The sequence below is a fragment of the Aspergillus puulaauensis genome, chromosome 3, assembly GCF_016861865.1.
Source record: "Aspergillus puulaauensis MK2 DNA, chromosome 3, nearly complete sequence".
Classification (NCBI taxonomy): Eukaryota; Fungi; Ascomycota; class Eurotiomycetes; order Eurotiales; family Aspergillaceae; genus Aspergillus; species Aspergillus puulaauensis.
The window spans coordinates 447,629-468,310 of NC_054859.1; the positions used below are offsets into that span (position 1 = coordinate 447,629).

The 20,682-nt window shown below is 50.3% G+C and overlaps 11 protein-coding genes and 2 non-coding genes across 13 annotated transcripts; 7 read left to right on the forward strand and 6 right to left on the reverse strand.

The window, feature by feature from the left end:
* Positions 1–211: 211 nt before the first annotated feature.
* On the reverse strand, positions 212–1,497 carry APUU_30195A (isopenicillin N synthase family dioxygenase; the record flags this gene model as incomplete). The annotated part of the gene is made up of 3 exons (XM_041701260.1): positions 212–961; positions 1,024–1,092; positions 1,177–1,497. 3 exons carry the CDS (start codon positions 1,495–1,497, stop codon positions 212–214), a joined length of 1,140 nt encoding a protein of 379 aa, XP_041554164.1.
* Positions 1,498–1,919: 422 nt separating this feature from the next.
* Positions 1,920–2,401, reverse strand: APUU_30196A (uncharacterized protein; the record flags this gene model as incomplete). The annotated part of the gene is made up of 2 exons (XM_041701261.1): positions 1,920–1,999; positions 2,056–2,401. The coding sequence occupies 2 exons, from the start codon at positions 2,399–2,401 to the stop codon at positions 1,920–1,922; spliced, it is 426 nt and encodes a 141-aa protein (XP_041554165.1).
* A 1,690-nt stretch (positions 2,402–4,091) lies between these two features.
* APUU_30197S (uncharacterized protein) lies at positions 4,092–4,453 on the forward strand (the record flags this gene model as incomplete). Its single annotated transcript, XM_041701264.1, has 3 exons — positions 4,092–4,200; positions 4,256–4,370; positions 4,429–4,453. 3 exons carry the CDS (start codon positions 4,092–4,094, stop codon positions 4,451–4,453), a joined length of 249 nt encoding a protein of 82 aa, XP_041554166.1.
* Positions 4,454–6,209: 1,756 nt separating this feature from the next.
* On the reverse strand, positions 6,210–7,343 carry APUU_30198A (arabinan endo-1,5-alpha-L-arabinosidase; the record flags this gene model as incomplete). Its single annotated transcript, XM_041701265.1, has 4 exons — positions 6,210–6,345; positions 6,393–6,478; positions 6,534–7,007; positions 7,077–7,343. The coding sequence occupies 4 exons, from the start codon at positions 7,341–7,343 to the stop codon at positions 6,210–6,212; spliced, it is 963 nt and encodes a 320-aa protein (XP_041554167.1).
* Positions 7,344–8,319: 976 nt separating this feature from the next.
* Positions 8,320–8,622, forward strand: APUU_30199S (uncharacterized protein; the record flags this gene model as incomplete). Its single annotated transcript, XM_041701266.1, has 1 exon — positions 8,320–8,622. One exon carries the CDS (start codon positions 8,320–8,322, stop codon positions 8,620–8,622), a length of 303 nt encoding a protein of 100 aa, XP_041554168.1.
* Positions 8,623–8,914: 292 nt separating this feature from the next.
* Positions 8,915–9,479, forward strand: APUU_30201S (uncharacterized protein; the record flags this gene model as incomplete). The annotated part of the gene is made up of 2 exons (XM_041701267.1): positions 8,915–9,231; positions 9,293–9,479. 2 exons carry the CDS (start codon positions 8,915–8,917, stop codon positions 9,477–9,479), a joined length of 504 nt encoding a protein of 167 aa, XP_041554169.1.
* Positions 9,480–9,647: 168 nt separating this feature from the next.
* APUU_30200A (transcription factor domain-containing protein) lies at positions 9,648–12,093 on the reverse strand (the record flags this gene model as incomplete). The annotated part of the gene is made up of 3 exons (XM_041701268.1): positions 9,648–11,057; positions 11,103–11,937; positions 12,011–12,093. The coding sequence occupies 3 exons, from the start codon at positions 12,091–12,093 to the stop codon at positions 9,648–9,650; spliced, it is 2,328 nt and encodes a 775-aa protein (XP_041554170.1).
* Positions 12,094–12,410: 317 nt separating this feature from the next.
* Positions 12,411–14,594, reverse strand: APUU_30202A (putative copper amine oxidase; the record flags this gene model as incomplete). Its single annotated transcript, XM_041701269.1, has 4 exons — positions 12,411–12,549; positions 12,603–13,573; positions 13,626–14,202; positions 14,263–14,594. 4 exons carry the CDS (start codon positions 14,592–14,594, stop codon positions 12,411–12,413), a joined length of 2,019 nt encoding a protein of 672 aa, XP_041554171.1.
* Positions 14,595–15,733: 1,139 nt separating this feature from the next.
* Positions 15,734–17,679, forward strand: APUU_30203S (putative MFS multidrug transporter; the record flags this gene model as incomplete). The annotated part of the gene is made up of 6 exons (XM_041701270.1): positions 15,734–15,914; positions 15,970–16,064; positions 16,123–16,446; positions 16,508–16,666; positions 16,717–17,078; positions 17,133–17,679. 6 exons carry the CDS (start codon positions 15,734–15,736, stop codon positions 17,677–17,679), a joined length of 1,668 nt encoding a protein of 555 aa, XP_041554172.1.
* A 195-nt stretch (positions 17,680–17,874) lies between these two features.
* Positions 17,875–17,955, reverse strand: APUU_t30002A. Its single transcript has one exon. It is a non-coding gene; the product is annotated as a tRNA-Ser (tRNA).
* Positions 17,956–18,175: 220 nt separating this feature from the next.
* tfb5 (TFIIH complex subunit TFB5) lies at positions 18,176–18,525 on the forward strand (the record flags this gene model as incomplete). The annotated part of the gene is made up of 3 exons (XM_041701271.1): positions 18,176–18,194; positions 18,251–18,402; positions 18,478–18,525. The coding sequence occupies 3 exons, from the start codon at positions 18,176–18,178 to the stop codon at positions 18,523–18,525; spliced, it is 219 nt and encodes a 72-aa protein (XP_041554173.1).
* Positions 18,526–19,382: 857 nt separating this feature from the next.
* HSP30 (Hsp20/alpha crystallin family protein) lies at positions 19,383–19,928 on the forward strand (the record flags this gene model as incomplete). Its single annotated transcript, XM_041701272.1, has 1 exon — positions 19,383–19,928. One exon carries the CDS (start codon positions 19,383–19,385, stop codon positions 19,926–19,928), a length of 546 nt encoding a protein of 181 aa, XP_041554174.1.
* Positions 19,929–20,584: 656 nt separating this feature from the next.
* On the forward strand, positions 20,585–20,665 carry APUU_t30003S. Its single transcript has one exon. It is a non-coding gene; the product is annotated as a tRNA-Ser (tRNA).
* The last annotated feature ends 17 nt before the right edge of the window (positions 20,666–20,682 follow it).

Genomic DNA, 20,682 nt, shown 5'->3' on the forward strand with positions numbered 1-20,682 from the left:
CTTTTGTTTCGACTTTCAAATCGTTTCGGGGTGAGTCTGATACTTAAATATGATGAGGCGGTCCACGCATGAGCTGCCATTGTTGGAAAAATCACCATACAAGCCCGGCATATTCGTGCTCAGCCAAGCCTGGAATTTATAGTGGTGGTGGGCACCAAGCGTTTCAAGTTGATTTCGGTCCCTTATAATTTGTTGACCCTTTGATTCCCGCTCACTTCCGTGAAGAATCCGAAGTCGAACCGGGCCCTTTCTTCTCATACTCCCCGAGCGCTTGCGCCAGGAGCTCGGGGTACCATCTCCGGCCCACGTCCTGGTGACTTATGATCCGGTGGATGAGCGTTCCTTCGCCCGTGCGACCGCTAAATATCTTATTAAAGGTGGCCTCGGCGTCCGACCGTGCCTTTTCATCGCCTACAAGCTTCTTGATATGGGCGGGAAATTCCAAAGCGATATCCTCAACCGATAGATCTAAGCTCATTCCCTGGAAAACCGGGATAGAAAACCGCGGTCCCAGCGGCGTACCATGGGCATCCACATAGTTCGATGGCGCAAGATTTACTCTATGTGTCGTTGCCGTACAAACACCCCCTGTGATCGCTTCCAAGGCACGCCCGATATTAACAACGAGCGAACCATCCATTGGTGGAGCAGAAATCCAGTCCCCGGCCTTGTTCTGCACTTCGAGGCCATGGTGGGGAGTTGCTTGTAGCAGAAATGTCAAGAACTCCGAATCTTTATGGGCCCCGACGCCCTGGGACTCGGCGTCGCTGGGAGGCGGGGGATACTTGATCAGTTTCATCTTCTGCTGGACTGGATCGTCGAAAAATTGTTTCAAGGCTGCTGGATCCAGGTCCAGGGCCTCCGCAATCAGGATCTGGAAGTTGTCTGCTACTGGGCTTAATTCAGCGAGATACGCCTCAACAGAGTGGCGGAAGCCTGGGATTGCATTTTCGTCTGGCCACTAAATTTTGCCATAAGATATAACATATCAAAAGGAGGCTCAGCCCGGGTTGAGATACATACCTGATTCGGGCCCCGAATATTCCTATACAGCGGCTCCGCCGGACCAGGTTCAGGTAACTCCGTCGCAAACTACAAGACCAAACCAGATCAGCTCAGTCAATCGAACCCATATTTCCACACAGTAAGCACCCAAAAGGTAGTTAAGAAACGCACATCAAACTGCTCACGATAATCCTGTTTCCTTGCCGTAATCTCGGCCCCCAGTCGCGAGTAGCCGAGGAAATGCCGGCTATTGACCATTTCGATCTCGAGTTTCTTCTCCAGCGGCAGATCAAACAGTGTCTTGCATTTTTGCACGAGATCTTGTCTGATCTCCGACGCGATGGGCGCGTTCACGAGGTAGAAAAACCCCACATTGACCAGCGCGTTGCGGAGATCGGCGAGGAAGTCGGGTTTCGTGTCTCGGGATGTGGATTGGGAGTAGTCGAGGATGGGAATAGCTGTAAAGGAACTGGACTCGGTGTTGACGGACATACTGGGTAGGTGTTTATTGCAGGGATTTTGGTCACTAATGGAGGGAAGCAGAGGATGAAGTTCGAGGAGCTTGGGGGGCTGTGGAAGGTAAGATGGAATTGCGTCTTTTCTGTGGGGGTTGCAGTCATATTTCAGCTCTCTGGGAAGGATTGGCGTATCGCGAACAACCCCAGATTTTATTTCACTGGTCTTAGTTGCATGTAAAAAATATATTAAAAAAAAGGACTTTTTGTTTCTCAACTATAAACATAGTCTATTCGAAGAAAAGAACAAAATTAGGGAATTATATGCAGTATTGCAGTATGCAGTATGTACTGTGCCTTGCAAAGGCCATGGCAAAATACAAATTAGGTATCAAAAAGCTCAATGAAAAATCCTGCAAGACATCACCCCCCACGCGATGTTTGAAATCATGTTTCAACTTAGATGGCAGCGACAAACATCATGGCGCCGGCACCGACACCCATGAGGACGTTGGAGGGAGACATGGCAGAAGCAGCACCTGGAGTTTCGTCAGTTAGCTCACTCTTTCTCAACAAGAGACGGGGGGCAGCATACCAGTGTCAGGGCAAGCAGATTGAAAGTTGGATGCGGCTTCGGTAAAGCTACTCTGAAGGTTTGCAAGTTTCTCCCCGTCTTCCTTGCTACACTTGGAAGCATTCTCTTTGACGCACGACTCGACCTTCTTCAAGGCATCTTCGTCGTTGAATGACATCAATTTGTCGATGCTTCCACAAACACAGTCGTTATCGGAGAGAGAATCACATCCAGTAGCAGATTTGAAGAAATCCGTGTAGCAGCTTTGCACACATTCGGGAATAAGTTCCTGAATGTAGTCTTCAGCAGTCTTGTCGGCGGCCATCGCAGAGGTGGCAAGGAGGGCGAGAGGGATGAAGAAACGCATTTTGATGGTAGTTCGGATGGTTTGACGAAGAAAAGTGAGGGGGAAGAGATATATCGAGATGTTGAGAGACTGGTTTGAATGTGAATTGGATTTGAGGTGGAGGAATGGACGCGGTGGCCTGGGGCTCTTTATATAGGAGAAAAGTGAGGTCTTTTCAGAGATTCATTTCCAGGCTGAGCAGGCTCGAGCGAATCAGCCTGTGCGGCTCAATGGGACCCTCTCTGGAGTGGCAGTGGTGTCTCCAAGCCCAGCTAAGGAAATTGCAGTGCAAATCACCAGCAAAGCCCGCCCCAGCGCCTCACGATCCCCCATGGATGCCCAGAAATGGCCCATGGTTGTCGCCCTAAAAGTCTGGGCGCTGGAACTAGCGCCAGGGGAGTTTGGGGGCTGATTCGACCCGCTTCGTCGGTTTATTCATATTTCATATTTCATATTTCATGCTCCTCCAGAGACGCTAAGCCGATGAGGCAGGATATACTTTGTTGGCCAGCCGATTCGGTGTGCGTGAAAACAATCCCATTGTCAGGAGCAGGCTTGTCTCAGAGAAAGTCAATTGGGAGCATAAGAGGCACGAGTTCATGGTCCAGGGATGGGCCTGACACATGGACGGGGCTGAAACCGCCTCTTGACAAAAGTTGAGACTAAAGTAGCGGTCCCTTAGGACCCATATGGGAAGGATGCCGGAAACCACCTATGAGCGACGGTCCCTGGATGATCTGTTCATGTTAATCAGAGCCTGATTATCCAGAGGGCGCAGTAAATCAACGTGTTGGTTGGCCGTCACCGCTAGATTTGAATTGTTGAGTATTCTCCACTTGAGAGCCCTGCGAGGCGTCTACACTCTGCAGTTCTGCATCTTCACAAAAATTTACGACAGAAGTTTACAAAAATTTACGATGGAATACAATAATAGTAACCACTCTCAAGGGCCAACACAGCCATACCTCAAGAGTCAGTTGCATCTCCAGGAACTTGCCGGGCCACCACGGTCGCAGGCTCCGGCTCCGACGCCGGCTCCGCACAGCCCAGTCACTATCTCCGGATTTCTTTCTATTCAACAATCAACGCTCTTCTCCTCGTGTTGATGATGGCTTTTCTCAGATTATCCATGATTGCCTTATAGGGTTGTTTAGTGCTGACGAGCTCCGGCTCTCAAGTGGTCAACCCCATTTTCTACTCCGCACTACGTATTTCGCGGTCGTGCCAGACCTCGTCAGCACTAAACAACCCTATAAGGCAGATCGTGCAGACTGCAGAGAACATTATCGAACCTGCACCTGTGGCCCTGGGCCCTGGAGAGCCACTGTGTGTGCCTGAGTCAGTAACACTCCCACGCTGATACCGGACTTCTGTGCGACGCCAGCCTTGAAACTTCAACCTTGGAACTCCAGTTGTTCGCCTTCCCAATGCTTGACCTGCAGATCCGATCAATCATGGGAACTTCTCCTGGTCGAACCAGGCAGAACTCTGGGACGAGCCCGTGTTCGAGCAAATCATCAAAGCATATGGTGTCTCGATGATGATGGTTGACGTCATTGCTGAACTCAACTATGGCTCTTGCGTCAGAGCACCTGGTGCGGATGACTAACCCGCCCAGCACAGTTCTATAAGAGCCGTCTGTTTCTCAGGGCCAGGAACACATTAAACAAAGCATTCTCAGTCTTATTGTTTAAGAGAAATCACCATCAAAATGAGTAGCAACTTCGGAAAGGCCGGCGCCAACCTTATGAACCAAGCCAAGGGAGGAGGGCACACTGGTGGCGGCGGCGGCGGCGGCCAGGCAGATTACCTTGACAAGGGTACTACAGTAGACACATCCCACATTGAACAACAGTCTAGCTAACATGATAACAGGCCTCAATCAAGCCGAGCAAAGAGTCGGTGGTGAGCACTATGATGCCGAGAAGATGAAGGGTCCCAACAAGAAGATCACCGACAAGGTCAAGGACAAGTTCCACGAAACTACTGGGTATTTTTCCTTGCTCGATGAGAATATAAAGGGAGATTGGCTAACACTAATCATACAGCCACAATCTGCCCGGCACGAAATAATGTTCTAAGATCAGGACATGCCATGTGATACTATGATATGTGATGGTTTGGAGCCTATTTGTTTGCTTTAGTACCATTGATACCTCCACGAAATATGAAATAAATAATAAGCAACACTATCTCTTCCACGTAGAAAAAGGACCAATATCTAGTTGGTAATTGTAGGAGTAGTTATGTTAGTTGTGTCAAGTCTGCATCACGTGCGAGTCACGGGTGGTTCCTTCCTTTTTGGGTGTTACTGAGTCTAATCAAGCCAACGCTGTTAATCCTCCATAGTCTCAGCTGTTCCATCTTTTGACAATCTAGGTGTCAACCTCTTCCCAAGAGCTGGCAATAATCGCGAATCAACGCCTTGGGACAATCTGGGTTCACCCGCCAACAACCGACACGATGTCGGATGCCCTGTGCCCCAAATTCTCAGCTCGCCCCCAACGCCATACACGGCCCCAACAACGGTTCCCTAGCCTCTCCCACTACGAAATAGACAATGCCTACCCGTGGTGGCTTCGTATATTCTCTCAACAATCAACATCAATATCAATTCCCGCCTGTGCCAAGACCTCGCAGCCCCGTTGGAGCGGTTTAGCTGGACGATTTAGCGGAAATTTATACCTGAAACGATAGAATGAAAATCCATCGATGGCTTGATCACTGAGCGACCCAAAGGTCGAGGGTTTATTAGCACACATATCCATTATTGGCATAGGTTCTTTGGCGAGGACGCGACGATCCAAATTTACACCGTCCAGAGTCCCTACTACCTAGCAGCCGAGTTATTCGCAGGACAATATCACAGGACATGACAGTGGCACAGAAGAGAAATGAGCAGTGTTGAAGCGGCCGTAGATTCAGTGAATCTCAATCGAATATGTCTCTTCAAACCGCCTTGCGGGGTTTGCTCGAATTTCAGGCATGGGATATCGACGACTCGTCAGGTCCAGCCTTATGGTATTTGAGCCTCGAGTCACGACTCATGAGTCGTGGTGGTCACACTTGTGATAATTGGAGAGCGGTATGCAAATTTTCTTTAATGATTTTTTTTTTCCGCCAGCTGTTGGCTCCAGGGGCACGGGCAAACATTGTGAAGGGCCTCGGGGCAGTGGCATTTGAGAAATATTGTTGTCAGGCTTAGATTGGACCAGAGCCGGGAGTAAGCCAGCGTTGTGGCGTACTCTCCACAGTAAGCCAGTGTCAATCACGTCAAGCTATGCCAACTCTGTACAGACTACTACAGACAAGCACTCACCACAAGGCGCAAATGGATTTCACCGGGCTTTGCACCATTGATTAACCTTCGGACCTGTCCGACAGTCCGACGGATCATAATCAACCTCATCGGAGCTGGGCAAGGATCTGCAACAACATTCAACGTTGCATTCAGCCACGCCTAGCAATGGATACTCTATCCGTGGCAGCTAAGGCAGCCCGTGGTAATCAGCTGAAGGCTCGGTCAAGTCCAGACCGAAGTGGCATTTGGCCGGAGAGCGCAAAGCCTAAAAACCCAGTGCCTGGACAGCTATATTATAGCAATTTTGTCTTACTCGTCATAAATATGATGATATATGATATCGGCAGGTTGATACGCCAATACTAAATTTCGACGTTTGGTCAACCCCATAAATTCCGCCAGTTCTCCCAAAGCTGAACCGAGTTGGCAGCAGAGTATCGGCAATTCTCTCCCACAACTTCTTCACAATTCACATAGCAACCGCGCTCATCTGCTCCTCCATACGCACGCTAAATTCAAGGTCGAGACCTAGACGACGGGCCAACCACTCGAGAAATCGATGGCGTTCCATCCGAAGAGTTTCTGACCATCAGCATAGCCAATGTTGGTGTCAACATAATGATAGTATAAAACGGGCCCGAGATTTGGGTCGGCGAAAATACCCCTGTTCTATTAGTTAAAACCAACACATAAAGGGAAACAAGAACATACTGTCCACCTGGTCCGTAAACATTATCGTGACTTTCCAGGACAATCGTTCCACCACCCTCAGTGCAGGATACTCCATTTGCATCGACCTGTATTTTGTCAGCCTAGCTGGACAGCGTTGCATGTCAGTGTTGAAAGCCTTACAAAACCACCTGTCGCCGACGACGAGCGGCATGCCTTGATCTTATATTCTTCTCCAGCCGCTGGCAACGAAGCATCATACCCGCAGCATTTACCAACAGAAAAGAAGAGGTAATAGTAATCGCCGTTCTTAAACAAGTATGCAGCTTCTATAGCGTGGTCGCCGGCCGGCTCGTATGCAATTTGGTAGGACGCGGAGGCAACGGCCGAGGGGGAGTTCATGGGTGCTTGGTAGAGGCCACCCCAGAATGACCCAAAGTTCATCAACAAGTTTCCGCCGTCGTTGAAGAGATTGCCGTCAATGGCATTGTACGCCTTTGAGGAGTCAGACCGGACACCCGTTGATCCAAGGTCGGTCCATGTATTGAGGTCCATGGTGTCGGAGCTTGCGACACCGATCGCGGAGTTCTGGGAACCAAACGTCGAGACTGAATAGTATGCATAGTAAACGCCGTCTACGAGCTGGACATCCGGAGCCTATGGAGAGCACAATGTCAGAACTATATTGAACACTTAATATAGTATGATTTCCCGCAGATCACCTACCCAGAGATCGTTGTTTCCGTCGAGATCGATCGACGAACCATCCGGCAAGACAGACCCGATCGCTGTCCAGGGGCCCTCGATAGAGGAAGCAGACGCATAGGAGATTTTATTTCCTGTCGAAAAGCGAAAATACGTGCCATCTGACTCGCGCCTGATCAAAGCTGGGTCGTGGATGTTGCACGCACCCGAGCATGCCCCAGGGGAGCCATAGCCATAGGCTGTGCCCACAAGGAGGGACGTCGACGCTGCAAGAATCGGCAGATACATGAGGAAAGCAGGACAAGATTTTTACTACTCCGACGGGGGAGTGATCGTCATGTAAGTCTCAATCCTGCTGCAGAGGACTGTCGGTTATATACAGGCTACCAGGCCCCGGGTGCGACCATTTGTGGAAGATACCAACACGCTTCTCCTTCTTCTGTCTGGTAAAACCGTGACATTTTGGATATATTAGGAAAGTGGATCTTCGCTCTACAACAAGAGCTACTCCGGTGGACCTAGTCCAGTGCCTGACACACTGACTGCCGCCGGGATTCGAGGATGTTGTTTGGGCAAAATGGAATGGCCAGGGGTGAGGCTGCTAGTAGCGCCACTGTTTTAGCTATCTGACAGACCTATTTCACTGCGAAACCCTTGTGGCCGGGCGCCCTTTTTATTCTGGACATCGGACGTTTCGAGGCCGCTATCTCATTTCCACACGGATGGTAGCTAACAACGACTTAGCGAGAATGGGAATGGGGAAGCGATAGCAATATTATCGCCCAAACACCAAGCTCAAAATATCAAACCCCTTCCTGGCATGATCTCATCATATCAAAGCGCAGGGATATTCTGCAGAATCGACCGCCGATACGTCGATCGCGGAGGAAATGCGGGGGAAGAACAAGGTCGATAATCAATTGTCGTCGGTTAATACTTCCACCACTTAACCGAGCTCTACTGAACAGAGTCATATCCCGGAGAAAGCCTAGCAACGACTCGCTACTCCGCATGAATGCAGAGGATACCGGCAATGAAACATCTTGGCTAATCGGAGTCAAGCCTGCAGGAGGGATAACCGCACCGATGCGTTCTCGCCCTTTTCCACCAATGGTGCCTGATGGTGCCATTCGCGGGAGAGAGGCTTTGGGGTCATGATACGGGTGTATAAGAGAGCTATAGATTTTGGGCTCTGCTACCTCTTGATCTTTAAGATTAAGCACTGCAGGTAATCAAACAGGCCGAAGCCTAATCAATCACCAGGATGGCGTCCTCTCTCCGAAGCGTCCTCTGCTTCCTCTTGACTACCCTTCTACTTCTCGGCTCAACCAATGCCGCCACATTCTCGAACCCACTCAAGGACCCAAATGGTAGTGATCCCTACGTGGTGTACGTGGATGGGTACTACTACCTGACAACGACAACATGGACCGACGTCCAGATCACTCGGGCCACAACCCTAGAAGGTTTGAAGACGGGCGAGGTCCAAGTTGTATGGAGTGACACCGATGCCAGCCGATGCTGCAGTGTGTGGGCTCCGGAGTTCCACCTTATTGATGGAGTGTAAGTGTCCACAGTAACTTGCCTTCATATAACGGAGCCAATGGCACTGACTATATGTACAAGGTGGTATCTATACTACACTGCTGGTAGTTCCGATACGCTCGACAACCAGCGCGTTCATGTCCTCGAAGGTAAGTTCTCAGGGTCCCGGCTCCATGGTTCGCGATTAACAATTATATACAGGCGGTGCTTCCCCTTGGGACACATACAGCTATCTCGGCCAGGTAACCCCAGAGTGGGGCATCGACGGCACCGTGCTAACAGTCGACTCCCAAAACTATCTCATTTGGTCCTGCATGTCAGACGACATCCAGTGCAACTGCATCGCAACCCTCGACACCCCCTCCACTATCGGCGAGACCCACGTCCTTTCCAGACCAGTCGAGGACTGGGAAACTGTGGGCGCGCCGGTAAACGAGGGCGCAGCACCGCTCTACCACGACGGAAATATCTGGGTAGCGTACTCGGCGTCGTACTGCTGGACATCGAATTACTCACTTGCGCTCCTTGCGTATGACGGCTCTGGTGATCCGTTGGACAGTGCTTCTTGGACGAAATCGGATGGTCCTGTGTTTGTTTCTGCAGATGGGAACTATGGGACTGGGCATAATGGGTATTGTCTCCTCTCTTATATCACATATGTCTCTTGACACGGTGTTTCTGACCAAGTATAGATTTTTCACGAGCCCTGATGGATCGGAGGTATGGAATGTCTACCACGCCACTGCCATTTCGGAAGGAGCTTGCAATGGGAGTCGGTACACGGCCGTCCAGGAGGTGAACTGGAACGATGATGGGTCCCCGAACTTGGGCGTTGCCGTTGCTCTAGGTACAGAGTTGGATGGTCCATCCTGGGAGTAAGCTGGGCCAATTGCTGGCCAGATTTTGCTTATTTCAGTGGTGGCCTTGTTCCAGTTGCTGTGTACATAATTCACTCTCGGCAATAATGTTCCATAATGGATCAAAAAGCTGTCCAATCCGATAAAACATGGTTTAGGTAGACTGTGATGGCTTTCAAACCAATGCAGTCTACAATAGACCAGCCATAACCCTCGTCAACGCTTCTTCCTCAGCCTCAAACACCCCAAGGGCATCAGTAACCCCGCTCTGCGAGGGTAAGTCACTCCCGGTTCCATTTTCAAGGCCTGGATCCACTCTTGGATCGAAATACAGCCCACCAGCCATCTCAAAGAAACTCGTCAGGTCTTCACAACTATTCTCGTCGACCCAGGTGGCTGTCTCAGGTGAAGTGGGCCATATAGACGCCGAGGGCTGCGGTGTAAGAAGACCGGAGCTGTAGTGTGTGTTTCTTGGTTGATTGTGTAGGTGGCGACCGTGGTGGGATGCAGGTATAGAAGATGGAGAGGTGTGCATGGAGGGCGTGGGTATACCGGCCATGCTAGTTCGAGAATTCGGCTCATGGGTGTGTCCAAGTCCAGTTCCCCCGCCAATGTGAGAGACAGAGCCCGGTGCGTGGGAGGGTGTCTGCTGTTGTTTTTGTTGCTGTCTTCTGTTCGGCGACTGTGACCTGCTGTCTAGATTCAAGCGGATGAGCTTCAAGCTCCGGATGATCTTCTGCAATCTGCGAGAGGTAGGTGCTCTCGTTGAGGAGCGGCGGACCATATCCACTGCCGCATAGAACTCAGGCCTGCAGACCTGACTGAATCGGCCTGGGGCATGGAGGACAGCAAGGAAGAGGGCGGCCAGCGCGGAGATAAGAAAGTAGTTGAATGGTTCGGGGCGCTGGAAGTAGATGTCGGAAACGCGAGAGAAGTAACCGAGCATGTGTACTGTTGATTTGGCGGTTTCGACTGCTGTTGAGGCGCCAGCGATGTTGGACTCGATGCTTTCGCTGCTGAGGAGGTTCTGGCGGTAGACGAGGATGCGGAGTTGGTTTGCTTGCAGCGCGAGGAGTACCTGGAGCATTTTTATGCCGCCGGTTGAGTCTGGGTCTGTGTCTAAGTTCTCAGAGCGTGTTCCACCCGGCAAAGGGCCCTGTTCGAGGCGTAGTTCACGCGGGATAGACTGGATCCATTGCTGGACTTGGAAGTCTAGGTAAGAGCAGTAGTCGGATGTTGCAGCCTTGGGCCGACTCCTCCATCCCATGACAAGGCCCCAAATTTTGGTGCTGAGCCGGGCATAGTTTATCATGCATGTCAAGTATGGCGTTGCAGCGCCTGGCTCGGGAAGGTTTGTGTCCATATCTGAATCCTGGATTGCGAATGGGAGGCCGGTCCCAAAAGACCATTTACGGTCCAGGACATATATACACCAGAATAGTCGTGTGGCAAAGGTCCATTGGAGCTCACCGGGAAATACTCCGCCTGTTCGTAGCCAGGTTTCTTGTCTATGAAGCCCTAGTTGCAAGGATCCTCGAACAGCCAAGCCGATTATTCGCCAGGCTATGACTTCGTCGTCACGATATGAGTGGAATATAGACTTTCCCTGTTAGCTCGTCGATTTCTATGAGGAAAGAATACATACCAGCAAGGTTAGGATAAGCAATTCCTTCATGTCCACTTCCGGAATCTTGAGGCGCGTGGCGAACCGATCCTCCACACTGTCCGCCAGCAATGCAGCTCGCTCACTCCGTCCATGAGACTCGGTCAGCAACGCCGTAGCCAGCAGTATCTTGAGCACCTCTGCATCTCTAGCAAAGAACCAATCCTGATCCGTCATCCCAGGTGGCGTCGGTCCATCCTTAAAATAATCATTGACATAGCTCCGCACGCTATCAAGGTCGATACACGGGTACATTAAGCCCACGTTATTCTCGTACACCGTCACCAGCCTCAGTGCCTCCTCCTTGCCCAGACATCCAAGAGGGTCATTCGACATGGCCTCAACATCCGACACAGCAGCCGGGCTCGGAGCAGTCGTTGACTCCGACTCCAATTCCTCGCCATCGCTTTCATCAACTGGCCTCCGCCGTGGCGTAATTCCAAACTCCGCACTCGTTGGGCCGATATAATCCGGCGAAACCGGCCGGTTCATGATGCGCTGTAAGCCCGCACTAACCGACGACGACGAGATGGAAGTATTGTTAGTAGCGCTCGGCGTACCTGCAGATACGGACTCCAGCTCACGCATGCGCGCCGACATGACTCTCATCTCGCGGTGCAGCGCCTCAATCTGCTGGTCAACCGTTCTAAACTTATTCGAGAATCCACCATCTTCGCGGCCTTCGCCCAGTGGCGTTGCAGGGGTATTGGCCGAGGCGTGACTGCTCGGAGTGTAGATGCATTGGACATTCTGGGCGGTACACCGCGAGCAGACAGGTTTCCCGTCACATTTTAATTTCCGACGCTTGCATTCGTTGCTATAAATATCAATTAGATACTTGTCACCAGTATGAATAAACACCCAACGACAAATACTAGGTGGGAATGTACCAGGCCAGCTGGGTGTACTTGGCTCGTTTCCTGCTCCGAGGCGGTTCCGAAGGACTTGACCTCTTCGACGGGTGACCCTCCATAATTGTGCGACGAGAGGTGAGCAATGGGGCCACGGGGAAACGTGCTCTAAGGATATAGCTCCACTCAAGAAAAGTATTAAAGCGTGGGAACCCGCACGATGGAAATGTGCAGCAGCAGGTGCTCGGAAGTTGCAGATGATAAGAGGTTTGAGTTCCGAGATGGGTGGGGAAAGTGCGGAATCCGTACCAAGTTTACATAAATAGTTATACAGCAAAGGTTTATGAACACAATGGTCTTATATATCGGAATTTTAGCATACAACTATTTAGTATATCATTATTCATACAGATTATCTCCCTTCCTACTCAGGCCCTAACTAGATGTGCGCATTCCGACAGCACTCCGATGAGCCTACTACTCTCGAGGCCGCGTTCTTTCCCGAGGGCACATCCAAGGATGGGTTGGCCGTGAAGAAGTCGGCCGGTCTAATCATGAGTTGGAATGTTTCTACAGGCCTGCCTTACTGTTAGCATATAAGTTGTTTAGTAGATGGAGAGATGGTTCTTACATGACAGGCCAGTCCTCCACGCGGGGGTTGTGTGTAATGCCGAAAGTACTCCAGACGACAACATCAGTATCGCTGACGGAATCACCTCGCTTAACAGCATCTGATACACCTTCCACTTCCTTCTGGCTCTGCAGCGTGTAGCGTCCTCCAGCGTATAGCTCGCCATCCCGGTGCTTGGTCACCCAGACATGGTGCTGTGCGAATTGCGCACGCTGGGCTTGGATGGAATTCGGATCCGCTAGAAGTCGTTGAGTAGCCAATGGGGTAAACTTGTATCCAACGGGCTTCTTGCTGATAGGGTTGATCTTGTGCGGGTTAACCATCCTAACCACGCGGTTCAACTCAGGTGCAGCGTCGAAGTAGCACGCTCTCTCCAGGGTCTCGGTGTTGACCTTGTAGAAGTTTCCGTTAGGGTTGGTGGCCTCGTTCATCTGAACAGGGCGCGATTCTTCGACCTGCACTGAGTTCTTCGCTCCATCGATGGCGGGGTCGATGCGCACACAGAAAATGTGCTGGTGGTTCTGTGCCAGGACACCTCCGCTGACCACATTTCCGTATTCGCTGACCTTTCCGGCGTCGATGTTGACAACATTTAGAATACCGGTCGCCCGGGACTCCACGGTGATGCCGGCTGACTGGTCGAATTTGTAGGCGAAGACGTACTCGTAGTTTGCTAGGGTGATGATGAACTGTACAACGAGTTCACGGTTGCGAGTCACCACAGCACGGCCTGTCCGCCAGTTGGAGTGTTTCCAGCCGATGCCACCATCCTGCTCGTGCAGGCAAATGGCATTCGGAAGCTTCTGAGCAGTGCCGTCGGGTCCGGTTATAACAGCGTCAAAGTACTTGATGACTCCAAGACAGTCACAGCCGATAGAAAGATTGTTTGCCATGTTCCCACCACCACCATCGCCGAAGTCAAACGCCTGTTTACGGTGGAAGGGGGGACGAGGGTCGGCGTATGGAACAGTCTAAAATAGTCAACGATTAACTGGATTCTTCCACTTCTTCGGAATAACTTACCATCTCACTGATACTCAGGCGGTGCATGACACTGCGGCCGTCATACCACACGTCGTGGATAGTCGCACCTTCGCGAGGGTTAAAAGCAACGCGGAAGCGCCACTTCTGCCACTCAACAAGCGACTCGTTCGTGATGCGGAATGATGGGCCCTCAGGCTGGACCACATTGAGAGGCTTCAGGTCCTTCCTTGTGCCCTCAGGAAGCAACTCGGGAACGTAGTCCGATCCCTTACAGTGACCAATGATGTCGCGTTTGAAAGTCTGATCCCGTAGTCCCTCTCCTTTGCCACCTGTGGCAGGGCGGTCGACTCTGATAATCTCTTGGGTGTGGGCGTCCAGGACGGGAATGAGAGGGAGAGGGTATGAGTAGAAATTGACATCTGGGTTCTTCTTCGTTGCATCTTGGGCAAAACATAGACCTTGGAAGAACCGTCGGTTAGGCTCAACTAGATCAAGTCCACCATATGGCCAGGGCTCGATAATAACCTCGAAACCTTCTGGCAGGTCGAACTCAGCGAGGGCTTGTTGGAACATTGGCGAGGCGAAGCAGCGTTCCACAAGCACATCGAATTCGCTCCTGGAGTTTTGTTAACACAGTCTTCGAAATATGACTAACTGACGAGCTTCAGCAACGTACACTGTCAGGGCAGCATGATGCTCTTTTCCAACAACATGGTGTTTGACACTCTTCCCCGCCACCACGTCTACTACCGTTTCCTCGTATGACGGCACTCGGTCAGAGCCGATAACATCGTACTGACATAGGGCCAACCGGAGAGGTCGGGGCGTTGTCGGGCTGAGGCGGCCGGCGTGCTCAATGGCAAGAAACTCAAGGAGCTGGTCTTTGGGAGGCTCTTGAAGATAGATCTCGCGGAAATCAATGACAGTGTGGGGGTGCTGAGCGACAACAATGTCGCGAGCGAGGTTGATTTCCTCCTCAGAGAGGATTGCAAGGGGGTGAGGGGCCATAATTGCAGAAGAGATGAAAAATTGCTTTGAACGGACTCATCAGGGAGGGGAAGCGAGCGTTTTGTATTTGGTTGAGGCGTAACGTTTTCCTGATTTGGCCATGAAGGCGACGTCGGAATGCTCGGAAATCGCGGAAACTTCCGACCCCCACAAAACACTGAGGGGAATACGGCTGGACCTGCTAGATCCAGTATAGAGCTATTGCTCTGGGGAAAGGCTATACATGGGGACGAATCAAGGATGCGGACAGTCCGCTATGAATGACTTCGATTATTTTGGACGGTCAGCTCTGGACGGTTTGACTAACTGATTCGGGGTCCGCGGCCACGCCTCCAAGCAACGGCTGCATGTCAAAGCCACACAGGGCGTCACCAAGGTTTGATCTTGTCGATCAGCAGCGATAAGATGATAAAATTCTATACATAGTTCAAAATGAATCAACTGTCAAAATAGCCATGTACCATGTACCTGCCAACTTCATGGCAATGTTGATGAATTCAACTCATTGAACATCGCAATGCACTATTCCATATTAACTATACCGCGTTTCCTGCTATTCGCATAACACTGGCGTTGCATATACCATGCATATATACCGTGTGCATTGTTCTTGGTACAATGGCTTCTCATACGAGATTTCAAACCTACAACAAAATTACCAGAATGGTTACTCAGTTCTCGCAAAAATGACACAGTCGGTGCCCGAACTCGAAGCCAACACATTTAGTTGTACAATCAAGGCCGGTTCTTTCGTGGCATGGCGTCATTGGATTATGCGAGAACGTTGTTGGGCGACCGTTGGCGATGACAGCACGCACGGGCGGGCGATCTGGCCACACGGTGTGGCTCCTTGCGATTAACGGGATGAGATATTACGCAACTATTGGTTGCGTCAAAATGGACTTGTTATCTGAGCCGAGGATTTGCTTAGAAATGCAGCCAGGCGTCAGACAGTCAGCAAATACATGGACGTTGAAACAGGGAAGCCAAGCCAAGATTCCAGCTCCCCACTCACATCCCTACCGGAACCTAACCTGGACCTTCCTCAAACTTTCTCAGACCCCTCGCTATCGATATTCATCACGCCAATGGGTCGTTTATCTAGAACTTCCATCATTTGAACCGCGAACGAAACCGCAATGGCTACACGCCGTGAATCCGATGCCGAGGCTATCCTCGAGCAGGCCTCCCACGATGAGCAGACGCCTCTGATCACACGCGACTCCGACTCAACGGAGCTGCCCACGGCTCCTGTCCCATTGTCGTTCAGACGAGGCTTGACAATTCTCCTTACCATGGGGGCATTGATATTCATCCAGGGTATTTAATTGCATTACTCGTCCGCAAGCAAGCAGGAGCTAAATCTCCATCTTAGCCATCAACATGTCGATGATGACAACGGCTCAGTCTCAGATCGCTACCGATCTAGATGCCTTTGACGATACTACTTGGTTCAATTCGGCGTTCATGGTATCTTGACACTCAGCTCCACAATGTTGTCATCTCGAGTTCCTGACATTTCTTCAAGATCGCCGCGTCGTGTACAACGCCTATAGCAGGGCGACTGGCTCAGATATTCACGCCTCGCGTCTACGTTCTCTTTTCCTGCATTCTGTTAGCAATTGGCCTATTAATCACGGCTGTATCTCCGAGCCTATCCGTCTTCCTTCTGGGTCGGGCTTTTAGCGGCACCGGCGCCGGTGGATTAATGGTCACTGGAATTATTCTGACTCTGGATCTCGTACATAAAAACCGAAGAGGCATATTCATCGGTATAGTCAATTTCGGAATGACCTTTGGGGTCTCTTTGGGGGCAGTTCTGGCTGGTCTAGTAGTCCCAGTACTTGGATGGGTAAGAATCGTCTCTCATCTACTCGCAAATTGAGACCTTAAGTCTAACCCTTACCCTCCAGCGAATCATCTTCTGGGTCCAGGCTGCTGCCACTTTGGTGCTTGGGCCGACGTTGTTTTTTGCTATCCCTTCGCATTCACATCACGGCCCGGGAACCACAAAAACAGCTTCTTTGCTTCAAAAGCTGAAGAACGTAGATTATGCCGGTGCATTGACCTTGGTAAGATCCTGCTATCTGCGCGCCTCTTGAAAACATGCTAACTCTACCAGGCACTCTCTATCCTCCTCTTGCTATTTAGTCTTGCTTCCCCAAAAATACCGATCTTGCCCATCGGTCTCTCTCTCGTCTTGTTTGCTGTATTTTGGATTATCGAGTCCAAGTTCACCGCTGAACCCATAGTCCCAACCGAAGTACTCAAAGCAAGAAGTGTCATGTTCACTTGCCTGGCCGCACTGGCTGCGATGACTGCCCGCTGGGCAGTCCTGTTCTACTCGCCCGTATACGCAATGGCCGTTCGGGGCTGGTCTCCAGCCTCAGCAGGGCTGATTTTAACGCCGACCAATGCCGGCTTCGGCGTCGGAGGCCTATTAGTTGGTTGGCTCCATATTCGTCACGGAGAGGGTTACTACTGGTGAGGTTACAACGTTCACTCTTTCATCGTACATTAACTTATCTCTCTCCGCAGGTCAAATATCATTGTATATCTTCTCTTTGCGTTCTCAAACCTCGTACTCGTCGGGCTTTCCACGCAAACTTCACACACTGCCGTCTACGTCACGGCTATGTTCGTAAATGGGTTCGCCATCGGTGCATCTATGAACTATACCTTTGCCCACATCCTATATCTCACTAAAACTGAGGTACATTATATTGTGACCGCCCTTGTCGGTATGTCTCGTGGCTTCGCTGGCAGTTTTGGATCAGCTATGGGTGGTGGCTTTTTCCAGCGTGAACTTAAGGCGGGCTTGGAAGATGGATTCGCTCGACATGGTTTATCTGGAAAAGAGGGACTCGTCCGCAAACTTCTCGGCAGCCCTGCACTAGTGAGGTCTTTGACAGGTGTTGAGAGGGAGGTTGCCACGCAGAGTTACGAGCATGCCATCCAAATGCTTCTCCTTGGTGGCTTCGTAATCATGGTTGTTGCGTCACTTGTTCAAGCTGGAACAGGCTGGACACCACCGCCTGAGGAGCCTGCTGCCGAGAATGTTGAGAATTCGCGTGGGGGGGACTAGGTGTTTATTGCATTGTGTTATATTACGTTATGTACCTATAGGTACTCCGTAGAGACTTCGATCTCTTGGTTTATATATATCCCACAATGGATCGGCACCCTGTATAGTATTCACCTTCACCTTCTTCCCCGCACACCGGTTCAGGACCAAGTCAAGGAAAAAGTCGTGTATCGTGTGCCAAAAGGCAAAAAGAATCGACAAGACAGAGATTCGAACTCTGGACCCCGAAGGGATTAGATTTCTAATCTAACGCCTTAACCGCTCGGCCATCTTGCCGGATTTGATGTGAAGTGTGGATTTTTTGACACTGTCCGCCTATCCCAGGATTTTGATCATGTGACAAGGGCGCGACCCATCTCCACCTTTAACTCAACTAGCCTTATCGTGTATCAGTAGCTAAACAAAGCGAAGGAAGATCTCTTCCAGCTGGTGGCTGATTGCGATACTCTCGGTTTCTCAACATACTCCAAAGTCTGCTTCTGAATATACAAGCAACATGCCGCGCGCTGTGCGAGGTATGATATCAACCCCATCTTTTGGCGCATCGCCAGTCTAACCTCCTGCCCACCAGGGGTCCTTATCGAATGCGATCCGTCGGTGAAGGCCATTATTCTCAAATATGACGAAGAGCGACACGACTATATCGTCGAAGACCTAGATGATGACCGCCACCTGGTTATCAAGGAGAGTCAATTACAGAACCTGAAGTTACGGTTGGGAAGGGTGAGAATGAACCGGTCCAATTCAGTCCCGTTGTTGAAAGCGTTGTATTTTGCTAATGGAGAATCAAATTACTAGGAACTTGATGAGAAAGTCATGCAGCCTGATGAGTCGGAGTCCGAATAAACAGCCAAATATGACTTCAGATTCAAAAGATGTTGCTCGGAAGCGTACCCTTCGCTTCCCGCCGACATTTTATCAACCGCGGCCGGATAGGCTACCCACTAGCTGGATACATACTGGGGGGTTATATTGTGGTGATTAAGATCAGTGAGGTGGAAAATTGAACCAAATCATTTTGGTGTCGGTCTCGCGTGTGACTGTCGCTAGATGAGTCTGCTTTTCATGGTTCGCCCAATGGTTGATAGCTACCCCAGCAACCCAAGTGGTGGCCAGGCATCCTAGACGCATACCATTGAGCTACGTGTGATCTGGAGCCCTTGGGATAGCATTTATGGGATATCTCCATCGGTGTCTCAGCTCTACTTTGGTAGACGTCTGGATGCAACCGGGCCATGTTTCTTAAGAGTTTGATACCCAACCAGAAGACTCCGTGTCTCGAACCGACAGTCATGCCGTACTTGAAAATTCGCGATTCCAATTCAATAGTCTCTTGACTGGCCATGAAAGTAGGCATTGCGTTGGTTGTTTCATGGACTCTTCCATCCATCATTTTGATCACGTGATCTCATCGAACCGTCTAGAACTATCTGGACTATACCAGATGGTTCACATCGATAATCCCGATATTTCGTGAAACCTCTACCTCTATCCAGAATATCCGAACTATATCGATGACTGACGATGGTCATCCTCGTCGACGATTCTCGAAAGCCGCCAACGGATACATAAGGGTCCTCTAGCCCTCTACCATCTCGACATCAACTCACAAGCAAACAACTTCATCACAAAGTCAAAACAAAGCAACCACAACAATTCAAAGCCACTACAACCCAAACACTTCATCACCTACAATCACCACAATGTCTCTCTTCAGAACTGTTCCCACTGCCGGAGACTTCTCTCCTCTCTTCCGCCTCTTGGATGACTACGACACCCACCGCTCCACCAAAAGCCAAAACACTGTGCGCTCCTTCGCTCCTCGCTTCGACGTCCGCGAGAGCAACGACGCCTACCACCTAGACGGTGAACTTCCGGGCATTCCGCAAAACAACATCGACATCGAGTTCACCGACCCCCAGACCTTGGTGATCAAGGGCCGCGCTGAGCGAGAATACCAATCCGCCAACGCCGACCAGCAGGCCCGGGTTGAGACTGAATCGCCGACTCCCGATGAGGAAAGCGAGGTCACCAAGGTCTCTGGCGAGAAGCGAGTTTCCACCACCAAAACCAGCAACAAGCCTCGCTACTGGGTTAGCGAGCGCTCTGTCGGCGAATTCCAGCGCACCTTCAACTTCCCGACTCGTGTCAACCAGGACGATGTCAAGGCAAACCTGAACAATGGCATTCTCTCTCTTGTCGTGCCTAAGGCTGCGCCCCCGACCTCGAAGAAAATCACCATTCAGTAAATGGGCAGCCAGCCAACCAATCCATCACAGCAGAATGAAGATGGATCGGGTCGTTTGATATGAGTCTACGAGTGTTCTTGTTTTGATTTTTCGCTTCGCATAGCATAATCGGTGGTTTTGACTGTTATACTTCTAAATCCCTAATACTTATTTTGTGCTATAGTGCACTCTTTACTTGAGTTAATCAAATTAGTCTTCACAATCAGCTTCTGCTTCCTTTGCTTCTCGCCTTTAAACTTGATAGATGCTAGCTAGGAAAACATGCAAAAATCATAACTATCTTTTTTTGAAATTGGTAATAACCCATTCATCACCAGTAGTCGTCGCCTTTGATTAGTTATACGTATGTTTATACGATTTACCAACAAATAATTGGAATGGGGCTAAACTCGCCATAAATATATATCCGGCCACCTGGCTGTTTTTGCACATCGCTTCCTCTCCAAGAGTTGTAATATGTATAAACCCTTGATGTATTTAATATTACTACAGCCCAGAAGTAGCAAGTTCCACCAGGAAAGCCTGCTCTGGTGGAAAACCTGCTGTGTGTGGGAGTTAACTATACATCGCAAACATGACAGAATGCTTTGTTACAAAGCCTTACGTTCGTTACCAGGAGCATAGCTGCAACCGGTCTCCAAATTTTCATCAATTCGGGCAAGATGGCCGAGCGGTTAAGGCGTTAGATTAGAAATCTAATCCCTTCGGGGTCCAGAGTTCGAATCTCTGTCTTGTCGATTTCTTTTTGCCTTTT